General features: G+C 39.6%; 1 protein-coding gene across 1 annotated transcript in view; it reads right to left on the reverse strand.

Annotated features, from left to right (window-relative positions):
• The window catches only part of C2CD3 (C2 domain containing 3 centriole elongation regulator), a 142,723-nt gene that overhangs the window by 65,633 nt on the left and 61,223 nt on the right, over nt 1-15,867 (reverse strand). The window contains exons 15-20 of the mRNA XM_080815490.1: nt 13,854-14,005; nt 11,627-11,870; nt 8,411-8,591; nt 6,785-6,968; nt 5,544-5,716; nt 3,345-3,468 (exon numbers count right to left, since the gene is read on the reverse strand). Coding sequence (XP_080671616.1) covers nt 3,345-3,468; nt 5,544-5,716; nt 6,785-6,968; nt 8,411-8,591; nt 11,627-11,870; nt 13,854-14,005 — 1,058 coding nt within the window. The remainder of the gene's footprint in view (nt 1-3,344; nt 3,469-5,543; nt 5,717-6,784; nt 6,969-8,410; nt 8,592-11,626; nt 11,871-13,853; nt 14,006-15,867) is intronic.

Consider the following 15,867-nt stretch of genomic DNA (forward strand, 5'->3'; position numbering starts at 1 on the left):
TGACCTGAGCTGAAATCAAGAGTCAGATGCTTAAATGACTGAGCTACCCAGGCACCCTGAGGGTTGGTGTCTCTTGGTAAGAGAAGGCTGACTTCAGAGGACCTGCTATCTGGATACCAAGAATTCCTATCTTCAATAAGATGCAAAGTAAAACTTATTTCTGATTTTACTATATTTTGCTGGCTAAGAAGGGTAATGTTAATTATCTATGCAAATGGAACTAATCACTTGTATAGTAATAATTTATAAAATGACTTCATATTTGTTAATTCTTATACTGATCCTTATAAAATCAGGAGAGGTGTTCATAATTTTCATTTTTTTGGATGAAAAAACTTAGACACAGAGAAGTAAGGAAACTAGCCCGAGATCACATACAGCTAGTGGAACATGGGACTAGAAGGCAAGGGGTCCAATTTCTAGTGCAATTCTGTTTCCATTATACCCTGTCTGTATATGTTTATACATATTCTGTAAGACTGACCCAAACTAGAAAGAGAATATAGTGTTAGAACTGCCCTAGCTTCTTACCCTTCCTTCTTGAAACAGTAACACAGACCAAAAGGGCTTACAACAAACTGCCTGCCACCCGATCTGACTTTTTTTATGATCCCAAGAGAGGGACTACTGAGCTTATCTAGGAGAGAGCTACTGAGTATCTAAACTCCAAGTCCTTCTCTGCCAATTAAATTGTGGTTAATTTGCAAATTCTGACCCCGGCTGGGTCTTACACAGAACAGGTACTCCCTGGACAAAAGTTTCATGCCTCTATGCATTGCACATGTTCTTCCCTGTGAACAGAATAGTTTTCTCTTGGGTATTTTGGTAACTCCCACTCTTCTTTCAAGACTGAGATTAAGAAGGGCTCTGAATGCCAAGTTGAGCAGGTTAGAGATTCTCCTGTGAACCAGTAGTCCCTAGAGTGTGTATAACCTAGGGGGTTTATATATAAGATAAACTACTTGGGCATAGGAAAAAAACATTAAAAGATCTATATTTGTTATCTCACATGTTTAAGTTTTGTTTATGTTTGTGTATGTTATTTTGTTTTGTATATGTTATTGTATATTTTATAATGTATTTACATATGAATTATGTAAGTATATAATTTTTATATAAAAATATTTTATAACATATTTATATATGAAATATATAAGTATATAAGTATATGAAGATGATTTATACACAAAAAGTATACAGTTATTCAGAGTGTATGCTAAACTTTTTTGTTAATAGGAATGGACCATTAAAATTAGACCACTGCGGGCGCCTGGGTGGCTCAGTTGGTTGAGCGACTGCCTTCGGCTCAGGTCATGATCCTGGACTTCCAGGATCGAGTCCCGCATCAGGCTCCCAGCTCCTTGGGGAGTCTGCTTCTCCCTCTGACCTTCTCCTCTCTCATGCTCTCTCTCACTCATTCTCTCTCAAATAAATAAAATCTTAAAAAAATAAAATAAATAAAATTAGACCACTGCTACTGACAATGGGGAAACCATCAAAAGTTTTAATGTAAGGGAATGACATGATTTAAAAACTGCCCTGGTATCACCTACACCAAAATGAACATTCCAGCTATCACTGGAGTGATTGCTTAACAGTCATTCCAGCAATCACCGGAAGTCCATTTGGGGATTTGGCGATGAAAAATATTAACCAGGCTTAACATTTTACCAACTGCTTCAGTGTCAGATCTCACATGGCAGTAATTCAATTCGTTTTTTTACAGACTAAAGTTAAAGTGATCTGTGATCTGACTCTAAAGTTATAACAAGGGAAAAAATTATGGAACACTTACCTACTTTTTTCTTGAACTTGTGTCCAAAGTGAACTAGTCTATGGTAGAAGCCTGACTTAGTTCTCTTTCTTACTAGGCACTTGTTATGTGCTAGAATTATGCTATGTGGTGGCAGGGGGCAGAGAGGAGTTCAGACAGTGACTAGAGGAACTTACAGCCTAGTGGGGGAAACTCATGTATGCAAATCCCTGAAACTGAGTAATATGGACTTATAACCAAGGTGCTAAAAGACAGGACAGGGACACCTGAGTGGCTCAGTTGGTCGGTTGTCTGCCTTTGGCCCAGGTCCTGATTCCAGGGTCCTGGGATTGAGCCCATACTGGACTCCCTGCTCAGCAAGGAGCCTGCTTCTCTCTCTCCTTCTGCTACTCCCCCTACTTGTGCTCTCTCTCAAATAAATAAATAAATACATACATACATAAATAAAATCCTTCAAAAGAAACAAAAGACAAAGGACAAAGTGCCACTTCTGTCTACATGTAGGAAGAAATAAGGGAAGGCTGCAAAAAAGCTACTAAGTCAAAAGAAAACAGGAGTTTGTTTAGTGGACAAAAGGAAGAACATTCAAGGTAGAGGGAAGTACCAACAAAGGCCTAAAGGAGATAAGAGAGGGCCATGCTGCGACGCCTAGGTGGCTCACTTGGTTAAGTATCCGCCTTCAGCTCAGGTCATGATCCTGGGGTCCTGGGATCAAGTCCTGCACTGGGTTCCTTGCTCAGTGGGGAGCCAGCTTTTCCCTTTGCCCCTGCCTGCAGCTCCCCCTGCTTGTGCTCTCTCTCTCTGACAAATAAATTTAAGTAAAAATCTTAAAACAAAGAAAAAAAAGAGAGAGAGAGGGCCATTCTCTTCATATATAGCAACAGTGCTCTAGGCAGAAAAAAAAACAGCAAGACAGATTCCCCGAGGGGAAAATGAGCTTGGCATGTTCAGAAGCAATAAGGCCAGGGGCCGGAGTACAGTAAGCAGAGTGGAGATGAGCAGAAGATAAAGTCATAAAGATAATAAGGTGCCAGGTCATGTGGGGTCTCATAGCCATTTTTAGTTGTCTTTTACTTTGAATGAGATGAAAAAGTCACTGATGGGTTTTAAGCAGAGGTGTGTCAAGGTCTGACTTAAATTTTCATAGGGTCACTGGTTTCTGTGTTGAGAATAGACTGAAGGGGAACAAGCTAGAAAAATGGGAGGTGGTAATCACAGACTGAATATGGGATTACAGAAGAGTTGTGGTGATTGGTCCTGGCTTGGTTTGAGGGTATAGGGTATGCCTGTGTAAACGAGTGGTTAAGTAGAATAGAGGATAAGATGAAAGTACAAAGTTGCTAATAACAGTTGAAGTAATAAAGTTTATAAGTGGTTTACTCATGTATACTCTTACACGCTTTCTTTTTTTTTTTTTCTTCTTACACGCTTTCTTAAGAGAAAAAGAAAAATAAAGCTGTGCTTAATAAACTGGAAGTTATATACAAGGAAGTTTTGCATATCTGAGTCTCATATGCTGTGTGGACTGCAGTGGAAAAAGATGACGACTGCTCTTCTAAGGTGGACTTACTTGGCTGCTGCTTGCAGGCCACAGGCTCTGATAACCTGGACTGAGATAGAGACAGCTCGGGCAGCAAGAACTCCCTCTGCTGTCCTGGGAGTACGCCTGTACCTTAGTCCCACATCCAGTAAACCTAATGAGGACAAAAGGAAAAAAAATAAAAAGATTAGTTGGGAGAGTCTCTGTTCTACCAAACCCCAAGTCCTGGTCCGAAAGAAGAGGATAAACACCCTAATGAACAATAAGGGGCATTAGCAGTGAGGCAAAATGTCCATGGCCAGAATTACTTTATATTATTGTGTAAGGGCCTATTCAGTCAGAGCGACCCCACGCCGGTTGAACTGCCATTTTGTTGTAAAACTTAAATCGACTCTGTGTCCCTGCCACACACCCCCGCCCCCACCCCCCAGAGGAACTTACTTAAAAACAAGTCCTGGAAACCAGTCCCCGGTAACAAAGGCCAAATACAAGGGTGGGTCAGGCCAGGTAGAGACATCTGATCAGTGGGGGGGGCGCATAGTGTCTCCCTAGTTACCAAGGAGTATGGGCCCCGCCCTTTGGGCACCTTTTGGGCGCCAATTCTGACCAAGGTGATAGGCTGGTTCAAATGTCTACTAGGGTAAATTGTAATTCAATTGGTCACCTAGCATGACTGTGCAGCTTTCTCTGTGTGTTACAATTTCATTGGCCACCTGTGCATGGCCAGGCCCAACCACATGGCCTTTGCTCTATAAAAGCTAGTCTGTGAAACAGAGAGGGGTCGCCCTCTCTGTAAGGGGTGGCCCTGATTGGTCTGTTTGACGGTTGGTTTGATTCTTGATGCTTGGCACGAAATAAAGCTTTGCTTGACCTTCGCTTTGTATCAGTCTCGCTCCTTTAATCACGGACCCATTATTGGGGGACTCAACAATTGTATGCCAGGACTGATAAAAGCAGAACAAAAGTTACTATTTTCACTCTACATCCAAGAAACTATGTCAGAGGCAGAACTTCATTTCAGATTTTTTAAGACTTCCAATTATTTTTTTTAAAGATTTTTAAAATTTATTCATTTGAGAGAGAGAGAGAGAGAGAGAATGAGCAGGGTGGGGGGAATGGTGAAGGAGAGGGAAAAACAAACTCCCCACTGAGCAGGGAGCTGATGTGGGGCTCGATCAGGACCCCGGGATCATGACCTGAGCCGAAAGCAGATGCTTAATGCCTAAGGCACCCAGGCGCCCTTCTTTTTTAAACTTTTAATTTTTTTAAAAGATTTTATTTATTTATTTGATAGAGATCACAAGTAGGCAGAGAGGCAGGCAGAGAGAGAAAGGGAGAAGCATGTTCCCTGCTGAGCAGAGAGCCCGATGCAGGGCTAGATCCCACGACCCTGGGACCATGACCCAAGCCAAAGGCAGAGGCTTTTAACCCACTGAGCCACCCAAGCGCCCCCTTTTTTAAACTTTTAAAAGGTTTTCACACTTAAACTTCTATCACCCTTCTACCACCACCACCTGAAACGCCCTTTATATGCCATCCTTTTATAAAAATTCTACCTTCCTATTATCACATTTCAGAGAAAGCGTTAAGAAACAACAGAACAAGCTGATGAGTGACAGGAGGAACAACTCAACCTTTATCGTGGCAAAAAACCCCTTTTGCTTTGGCAGATACTCTGCAGCAAGTAAGCAAGCACATTAACTTGATTTAGGAGGCCAGTTCTAGTTACCTGATGACGTACCTGGAGGGTAGGTCAGCTTACTGAAACAATCAGGATGTAATTCAAAACTCCAAATTCTAATGAATCCCTTTCAACTTTAAATCCTAACCTCTTCCTCCCTTACAGTGAATTCCCTGGTCATGCTAACTGTATTCCACCAATCCCATATCTGCTCATGTCACCCTGGAATAATAATTCTCTGAGTACACCTACATAACACGTAGGATTTATGCTGTGAGGCTTCTTAAATGCTTGCTGAAGTTAAAGGTGAAATGAGACAAGAAACATTAATGCAGACAGTCCATGGAAATATGAATTTTCTAAAATTAGACAAAATTTACATGCAATAAACTCATATGTTCATTTTTTTATGAGAAGGTAGATCATAGTTTTCACCAGATTCTTAAAAGGGTAAGTCACTCAAAATATGAAGAGTCACTGTTTACAGAGAAAAGGGATATTTACATATACTGATTTCAAAAGGGAGAGACAAAGCAGTCTTCAATTACCTGATGACTGGTTCCTCAATTCTTTCCTGTTCTCAAGCCTGGGGGTTAAAGGGAGATTAAAGGTCTGTATTCCCACATCCTCACGGTGCTGCATGGTTACCATGGCACAGATCCTTGATAATGGCAAGGTTCCTTTGGCAACCACCTGGTCTCTCACGTTAGGATAATAGTATCTGTAAGCCACAAAAGCATAAGCTGTCAGTAGGAAGAATTTCATGGATAAATGATTCAATTTGCCCAAGGGATCAGTTTTTGGTATCAAGTTATCTTTGGAGCCTGGTTGTTCTGTATTGGTAGCATACAGTTGTGGTCGTGTCTGGCTGGATTTATTGCCTGTCATGTGGAGAAGGAACTCCATAAATTATACGCTGTGTTCAGAACAAACCCCAGCTTCCTACAAGCTTTCTGTTTGGTTACCTGCATCCGACTTGGACTTCTGGGAGTAGTCACTTTTGAGAGCATTCATCCTGTAGCAGCAAAAGTGGTTCTAAGTGGAGCAGTCCCAATTTTCTTCTGTGGCTTGAGGCCCAACTCCCTCAAATTTAAAGGATCTCTTAGTACCTACTCTATTTCCTTCTCTTGTCAAAATATTTCATTCTTATATCAGTTTTAAATCAAACCTAAATTCACCTGACTGTTTTTAGGAAAAGTTTCTGGCAAATGAATCATACTCTTCCCTACTTCTGCCCTGGATGCTCTGTCTTCTTTTGTATCTACATACCCTTTGTCATTTTTGTTGGTTTCTTGGGAGTAGGGATGCAAAGGAGGGTGAGCATCTACATTCAGGTCAAGTCTGTGACACGAGTGGATTTGTATTTTACGAAGGCTACTCTTTGGGTGGTGGGAAGAAAGGATTACAAGAAATAAGTTTAGAAGTGGGGAGACCAGTCAGGAGGCCATCAGCAATTTAGGCGTGATATAATAAGGGACTGAACCAAAAAAGGCAGTAAACAGAAAACGGGTGACCGAATACTTAAGAGCAATAGGAGGTAAAACTGATAGAACTTCACTTCCAAATGTTACACGTGCTTAAAAGCACGAGATACAACCGCTCCCAAGAGCCTAGTAATTCAGATTTCAGTAAAATCTGGAGAAGAGCCACTCACTAACAAGTCAGATGATATAAAGTAGGGTAGAAGGGATTGCTTAGCTTCCTTACAATTCAACCTAAGCTGTCAAGGGAAGCATGATCTATGATTGCCTACTTCCTCTCTAGGTACAAAACTGGTTTCACATTATACCTGCACCAGATTTCAAACTGGACTCCACCACCAGGAACAAGCCCCTGTGCAGAGAAGGCACTCAGTAGAAGCCTTTGCACTGGAACTTCACTTGGCAACAGGAGAGAGTGATGGTGTTCACTATTAAAGATGGGATCTGGAACACAGAGTGTGGTTGCAGATCTGAAAGGCTTCAAAGAGATTCCTTTGGAAAAGAAAAGCAATTCAGAATAATCCAAAATAATATTTAGTGTTTTACATGCAGTAAGACAACATGTTAATATCCAGTATTATTCCATTTTATCCTCACTATACTCTTGTGAGGAAAACAAAGCGACTATTATTACTTCTACTTAACAGACAGAATATGGACATATTGAGGTTCCATAGTGAATCCAAAGGCCTTAGAGGTAGTAGGTCATGGACCTGGAACCAAAACCTTTATCTTCTATGTTACTTCTACCGAGGTCCATTTCCCTAGTAACTATGGTCCCCAAAGTTTCCATGATAATACAGAAGAAAGAGATCCTTTTGTTGTTGGACAATATCTAAGGGTTGCAATTCCTACACATTCTTGTCAATACCTGTTAGCCTATTCTTTGTTTTAGTTTTTTGGTTTTTAAATTATTGCCATCTTGGTGAAAAGAAGTGGTGTCTTGTGGTGCTTTTGGTTTTCATTGCCAAATGGCTAATGATGCTGAGTATCTTTTCATGTGCTTATTGGCCCTTGTACATCTTAGGAGAAATGTCTATTCAGATCTTCTGAATATTTTTAAATCAGATTGTTTATTATTATTATTTGTAAGAGTTTTTAAAAAATATATTCTGGATCCAAGTCCCTTATTTGAACCCCCCAAATCAATACTGGCAGCGCTTTTGCAGTTATTTGTGTACGTGCTGGGAATGGCAAAACATGAGTCACCTGACTTGATTATTCCCAGCTGAGCTTGAACAAAGTGACACTCTAATTTCTTGTTTCAGCTCTCAGGGATGATCAGATGATGGAGACGGCAGAGGCTAGTGTGGTGTAGTGTGAGAGTATCTGACTCTGGGGCCAGCTGAATGGGGTCTTAATGTGAACCTTGTTATTATCACTGGGGCAGCTTCAGTCACTTAATATTTCTGAACCTTGTTCTCGCTTTCAAAAAATAAAGAAAGTAAAATCTACTAGAATAAGTTATTTTAGGATTTATAATTATGATCTATGTGAGATATTTATGTACATATTTTCCCTAAGAGCAGTGGTTCGGTATTCTCTAATTCAGTATCCCTGATATTGCTGTGCTATGTAGAATATAACTATTGTGAGTAATGAGAATCAATTGTATGTGTACAGGTTAAGAGTGAGTAGGCATGTAAATGAAATAAGATGGGGCAAAATATAAGTAATTTGTGGATCTAGGAGAAAGGTATATAGAAGTTCTTTGTACCATTTTTGTTAAGTTTTCTGTAAATTTGAAATCATATCAAAATAAAAAGTTACAATAAATAACATAAAAAAAACCAACTTAGCCCATCTCCTGTACTACCCAGGTTAAGACTAGAAACATTTAGGAACACAAAATTCACTCAGGAAAAAACAAAATTCTAAGTATAGCCAAGGGAAGAACCATACAAGAATGAGAAACTCTAACCTCCCAAACCTACCGTTTTCAGGGAACTCAGATCCTTTTAGCACACTGGATTGGGAGTCTTGAACTGGAAAGTAGTATTGGACATAACAATCTGCTTCTCCCCAGACTGTTGCCTGAAGAGGGGCTAGCCCTTTGACTTTCTCTACATGGAGCTCAAAGTGATGCTCCATCAATCCACTTCTTTGGTCCTCCATCTATTAAATGAAACAGAGATACTGGTGAGCTTTAAAGAAAAACTTTCTTAGAATACTCCTGTTTCTCTATGAAATCTGAGTCTAGATGAATAGGTATAATTAGCTGATACTAAAACAGATACTTAATTTTCATTGTGTATAAATCTCACAACTGCTCACTGTAATCAGATCAAGGAAGATTTACTCTAGACTATGAGACCAGGTCAATATTAAAAAAATTCAAAAGTGTAGTTCACTGCATTAATGGAACAAAGGAAAAAACATGACTGTCTCAATAAATGCTAAAAAGGTATTTAATAACATTCAACATTGGCTCCTGATTCTTAGTACACTAAGAACAGAATACATTAAGAATATCCTGGGGTACCTGGGTGGCTCAGTGGGTGAAAGCCTCTGCCTTTGGCTCAGGTCATGATCTCAGGGTCCTGGAATCAGGCCCCACATTGGGCTCTCTGCTCAGCGGGGAGCCTGCTTCCCCCACCCCCAACCCCCTGCCTGACTCTCTGCCTACTTGTGATCTCTGTCAAATAAATAAATAAAATCTTAAAAAGAAAGAATATCCTAATAGGATAAAAAATATATACATGAAGCAAATAGGTATTAACACAACTAATTTTAAGTAGGATCTACACCCAATGTAGGGCTCATACTCACAACCCTGAGATCAAAAGTTGCACACTCCATTGACAGAGCTAGCCAGAACCCCCAATTTACTTACTATTTTTAATGAAGTTGGGAATAACACTGAGACTATTCATTAATGGTAAGGACTATTAGGGGAGGTTGTGAACATATCATTACTAAAGTACTGGTAATAATTTAAGGTTTTTATTATTTACTGTAGCCAGGCACTATACTAAGCCCTTCACCTGTAGTAGCTAATTTAACAAGCAGAGCTAACAACAGCAGAACTAGGGTTTGAATTCAGGTAGTCTGACTCTACAGCCAGGCTTTTTACCTCTACTCTATAAAGCTTCAACAGACACAACTGGTAATTGGGAGTATTTATAAAGAGGGACTTCAGGATTCAGATAGGGGTCAAACTGTATGATCTGTATGTACTTAATATTCTAACTAATAATCCCATGAATTTGGAATAGAAATTGCATAAGGTCTTTGCTTTGTATTCTAAAAACATATCAGCAATATCTGCTCTAAAACCTTACTTAGGGAAACAGAGAACTTTCAATTTGATTCCCTAGAGAAGAAAAATATGGGTTAAGAAAACCTCTCATAATCTCAGAAGCTGCTTAATTTGGCCATACAGTATTAATTTAATAATTCAGTTCTGCAGATACTGAAATGGATGAGGGACATGAATGTAGGAAGAAAAACAACTGTATTTATAGATATCTAATCTTTAAAATAGTTCTTTTATGCTCATAGTAACATTCTCTAACTTTTGATATAGAATTTAATAAAATTTGAGTCTAGGGTCGCCTGGGTGGCTCAGCGGGTTAAGCCTCTGCCTTTGGCTCAGGTCATGATCTCAGGGTCCTGGGATCGAGCCCCGCACTGGGCTCCCTGCTCAGCGGGGAGCTTGCTTCCTCCTCTCTCTCTGCCTGCCTCTCTTCCTACTTGTGATCTCTGTCAAATAAATAAATAAAATATTTAAAAATAAAAAAATAAAAAATAAAATTTGAGTCTACACTGCAATATGAGGGCCATATAACACTAAACAGACTTGGGAATATTATAGATAAGTTTTCTTTGTGCTTTTCTGTCATTCTTAAATTGAAGAAACTACTATTATCTATTAATAGATGCTAGAATCTAATAGAAACAGTAAAGTTTGGAGTTCATAACATACAAATAAACAATAACCTACTCACACTTTCCTAATCTTTCTCTGTTAGAGACATCACATTTGTCATTCAGATTCAAATTTAAAAACATAACGTACTTAAATCATATGGAGACATATTTGGCTATACTGGTAAAGACACCAAATGTAAGATATACTAGGACATGTTACAACAGAATGAAGATTGGACTTTTAAGTAAGAAGGCTGGTGTCTGGGGGCTCCTGGTGGCTCAGCAGATTAAGTGTCTCAGGTTAAGCTCAGGTCATGATCTCAGGGTTGCAAGATCAAGCCCCACATAGGGCTCCACAGCGGGAAGTCTGCTTAAGATTCTCCCCCTCCTTCGCTGCCCTTCCCCCCATCATGTATATGCTCAATCTCTCTCTTAATAATAATTAAAAAAAAAAAAACAAAAAAAAAACCTGTGTCTGAACTCGGATTCTTCCATTCTTAGCTATGAGACCCTGGACAAATAACTTCTTTTGACTCTGTTTCATCACCTAAAAAGTGAATGATAATGGTTCCCCTCATGTAGTATTAGGGAAATAAACATGCAAAAGTATATCAATGTGCTTTCTCCATTGTACAGCACTGTACAAATTACTTTTAAGAATTTACTGGTAGAAGAGCAAGGAACTTCACTACAACTTTCCAGCGTGGATTTGGTTAAGAAACAGAGTAAGATTTTGTGGGCCTACATTTGGGATCATTGTCAACCTCCCACCCCTATTCCCCACCCCCGGATTATCTTCTTTTTAATTAAGACCTTTTAAAATGCAGTCTTAGGTTCACCCCAACTTTCTAAAAGACTATTAATTAATTTAGTAAATTAGAGGATTAGGATGTGGTTGACAATTAGAGTTTTTTTTATAAATTCAAAAAGCTCAGAAGGACAGATATATATTAAAAACACAAAAATAATTGCTTGGATCTACAGCATGCATTGGAGTACAAATATGCTCCTTTTCTCTATTGAAATAAGGATCTGGGGCAATGGTTTCATTAAAACACACAAGATAAAATGAGATTATGAAATTTAAAATTTGCAAATAGATTTTAAGTGCTCTTAACTATACACATAAAAAGGTACATAGGTGAAGTGACTGATAATGTTAAATGGCTTCATTGTGGTTGGTAATCCTTTGACAATGTTACCGATATTAAAGCATCATGTTGTACACTTAAAATGAGATTATGGTTTTTGTAAACAATCAAGTGTTTAGTCACTACCACATTAACAGATGCTGTAGATGGCTGGTCCAGAAAATGGGCTGGCCTAGGACTGAAGGGAGGAAGTGTTCCTTCTTCATTCTTTAATCTCTGCAGTGCCATTATCTGATCTGAAGAACCCATGGCTAAAAAGACGCGAAGACTCCCGTTTTGGTGGCCTGAGAACACATCAATCACAGGCATGTAGCTGTCAACAGCAACAACTGGGTACTGAGCATCAAGCAGCAGGCGAGAAATTTTGGGATCTCTAGAGGGAGAGAATATTGCAAATGAGCAAATAACAATCATCAATTATGTCACAGAGCTGCTACTGCATTTCCTACTTGGCTTATTTTCTCAGTTTGTTAAAAATGGGTCTACAAACTAGAAAATATTGGTTTGAAAAGACATGATTTTACCATAGCTCATCAAATAAAAATTATCAGGCAGTTAAGTTCCAAATGTAGCAATTTGAAAGCAGAGAATGTCTGATTTATGTCTGTTATCATCATGACCCCAAGCCCAGCATCTGGGATTGAGCGCTACCTCAGTACTTTCTTGCTGAATTGCATTACTTTACAGGGAGGAAGTGTGGTCACTTGAAATGGACTTTGGAGTCTGGCAGATAAGATGTGGATAATATTATCATTAATATTTGCCATCTATAATCCTTCTAATGCTGCAAAAGTTGATATTGTCCACCATTAATAGATGAGAAAAAGTCCAAATACTCTTCATTATACCATGCTGAGTCTTAGCTCTGTTACTTACTTGCTGAATGACTCTCAGTAATCAATTTAACCTTTCTAAGTCTGTTTCCTCTTCTGTAAAATGTAGGTAATAAAACTTCCATCAAAGGGCAGTTATTAGGATTAGCTGAGATAACAAACCTAAAATACCAACTATAATACTTAGTAGATAAAAGTACTCAGTAACTGGTAGCTAATGTTTTACGCTCTTTTTTTTTTTTTTTTTTGGTCTCTCAAACCTTTTATTTTATTTAATTAATTTATTTATTTATTTTCAGCGTAACAGTATTCATTGTTTTTGCACCACACCCAGTGCTCCATGCAATACATGCCCTCCCTAATACCCACCACCTGGTTCCCCCAATGTCCCACCCTGTTTTACGCTCTTTCAGCAAAGAATGGGGTCTAATGAAGTGAGAAGGGAAGGGAAGCACAAGACCACATTAATCATAACTAAAAAAGTGGAAAAAGCCTAAAGTTGACAGACGGCATGATTCCAGCAGCACTCCTTAGCCTGACCATGCTTTCCACTGTTACTATTTTAAGTATTTCACTGTTTACAGAAGGCTTATCCACTTATTTTCTCACTGGACTGTCACAATTGTGCCATAAGGAAGACAGGGGTATCTATCATTACCCTCATTTTATAGATGATGATAAGAAAGCCAAAGAGGCTGACTTCTGCAAGTCAAAGGATAAGTTTCCTAATTTGTAAAAAGGGGATAATGACAATAGTTCCCGGGGTTACAAAAAGGCTCTCGTCAAACTGCGACCACAACAGGGCTCTCCATAAAATGTAAAACAGCATTTAAAACACAGAACCATAAGAAGGCTGTTACGAAAGAAGTCAGCACTAAAATAACTAAAAATCAGTACCCTGAACCAAAAGAAAAAATGAACAGTCTGTACTGAGGACAGAAATAACCTTCAGATAAATCAATACCCCACTGGGGTGTTGCACAGTGAAAAGTGAGGTACAGTGATCAAATGTGAAGGTCCAAAAGACAACACTCAGTGTAGAAATCTTGCAAATAGGTGAAGTAAACAGTACTAAAGTTTTTGTGAGAGAGAACTAAACCATTAGTTTTGTGAGGTTAGGGTTAGGGTTGGCAGTAGAGCTTCTTGGTGAAGCAGTAGAACTTGCTGGGTTCTAACCCTGGTTCTACTACTTACAATATATATAACAAGTTATTTAAATCCTCTGCGCCTTTGTTAACTCACCTGTAAAATAGGGGAAATAAAAATTACCTGCCTTAGAAAACTCTCATGAGGATTAAATGACTTGATATATGTAAGGTTCTTAGCACAGGGCCTGAAACATGGTAAGCAGTATCTGTAAAACTGTTTTAACACAGGAGAAAGTGCAGCAATTGTGGTAAAATTGAGAAAAGTCCTCCAAGGTTTTATTGCGCTAGTTATTTATGCAAACCAAAAGAATTCCTCTTCAGTCCATACAAAGCTAAAGATGGAAAGTAAAAAACACTCCAAAAGATCCTATTTACTTGAATGACATGTAAAACTGATGGAGAGGGAGTTTCACCAGCCCGAGCAACTTGTCCTGTCCAGGGCTCCGCAATTTGTTCCACGCTTCAATTACCATCACGTTGTTCTTCAGCCTTTCCAGGTATTTGGAAGACAGAGAGACAGGAATCACCTGGGGAGAGGACAATCAAACAAACAAACAAAAACCCACACCTGAGACAAAGGATTAATCTATGCTTTTATTCAACAAGTACTAACTGAAAGCCCAATTTGAACTGAAAGCCACGAGTGCTAGGAGCTAAAGACATTAAAATAAAACCTGCTCTGTAGCCTCAAGAGAAGTCAGTTTGGTGTAAGTGACCAACATATAAAGGCCAAATACAAAATGGTATGAGTTCTTTGATGACAAAGCTCATACAGATGGGGCTCTGAGGACACAGAGAAGGTTGTCAGACATGTCAATCACTGCCTGCCCACCTCAGCCAAGCCTTTCTAAGGCAAAATAACCCATTTGTAAACCCCAGCTGGGAGATACTTTTTTTTTCTTACCCCCCCCCCATGTTTTTGAAAGCTGGCTACTGATTAGACAAGGGTTGAGCACCTAATCAAAGGGCAGCCAATCCACGGGTTAGGTGGTATTGCCTAGTGCAAAAAGCTCTGCCCATCGATGTCACGGTAAATAACAAGCCAACTGTTCATCAGGGTAAAATTACTTGAGAACTGGCCTGTCAGCTGGTAGCTGAAAGAGAAAGGAAAAGTCACAAAAAGAAGCAGAGATCTGCAGCTAAGAGCGAGTCAGTTAAATTAATGGTAGAATCAAAGGTCCACCAATTTGAAGGGATCCACACTGTAGTATAACTGAATCAGCAGAGGAGAGATAAGCCCCAGGATAAAACCAATAGAAAATATGAAAGGCAAAAGGGTGAAACCAGAAATGATGTATGGCAAGATGAGAGAAAGACAAGAGCAGAGAACCTGAGCAGACCTACTTTTGTATCCATCTAAGAAACTCCAATTACATAAGGTACCCTGAGTACACTGCTGTTCTGTGAAATAAAGAGTGAAACATAGCGACCTAACCTACAATTAGGGAGATTCCAGAGAAAGCTGCTGGCAGAAAGTAACCTTAAATTCTGAAGGATAAACAGAAGTTAACTAGTACAGGGGTCCCTGGGTGGCTCCGTGGGTTAAGCCTCTGCCTTCAGCTCAGGTCATGATCCCAGGGTTCTGGGATTGAGCCCTGCATCAATCTGCTCAGCTGGGAGCCTGCTGCGCCCCCTCTCTCTGACTCTCTGCCTACTTGTGATCTCTGTCAAATAAATAAATAAAATCTTGGGAAAAAAAAGCAATTAACTAGTACAAAAACCTCTAATAGGAGTCATGAAGGTTGAGTAGGAAATGCAAGGCAGAAGGAAAAGTACATGTAAAGACATGGCGGTGGGGTGTCTGGGTGGCTCAGTGGGTTAAAGCCTCTGCCTTCGGCTCGGGTCATGGTCCCGGGGTCCTGGGATGGAGCCCTGCATCGGGCTCTCTGCTCGGCGGGGAGCCTGCTTCCTCCTCTCTCTCTGCCTGCCTCTCTGCTCACTTGAGATCTCTGTCTGTCAAATAAATAAATAAAATCTTAAAAAAAAATAAAAAAAAATAAAGACACAGTGGTAGGGAAAGAGAACGTTTATGAAACCTCAAGTAGCTGAACATAGCTGCCGCTATCTAGTGTGAAGGGAAGAGTTCTGAAGGGAAGACAGTTCTTAAAGGGTTTTGCAGTCCACAGTAGACATCTGGACTCTATTCTGAAGGCTATGGGGAAATCACTGAAAAGTTTAAAGCAGGGGAGGAAAATATTCAGGTTAATGTTTTAGAAAGATCATCCCTACTGATACAAAAAGGAATGGATAGGGAAAGACCAGAAACAGACTAGACTGAAGGCCATCTGTAATAAGAAAGGGGGCCTGACTGAAAGCACTGGCAATTGAGTTTAGGTAAGAAGATTTATTCTGGAGATAATTAAGTTTGCAGCATCTATTCGATCTGGTG

Source organism: Martes martes (genome assembly GCF_963455335.1).
Source record: "Martes martes genome assembly, chromosome: 10".
NCBI lineage: Eukaryota > Metazoa > Chordata > Mammalia > Carnivora > Mustelidae > Martes > Martes martes.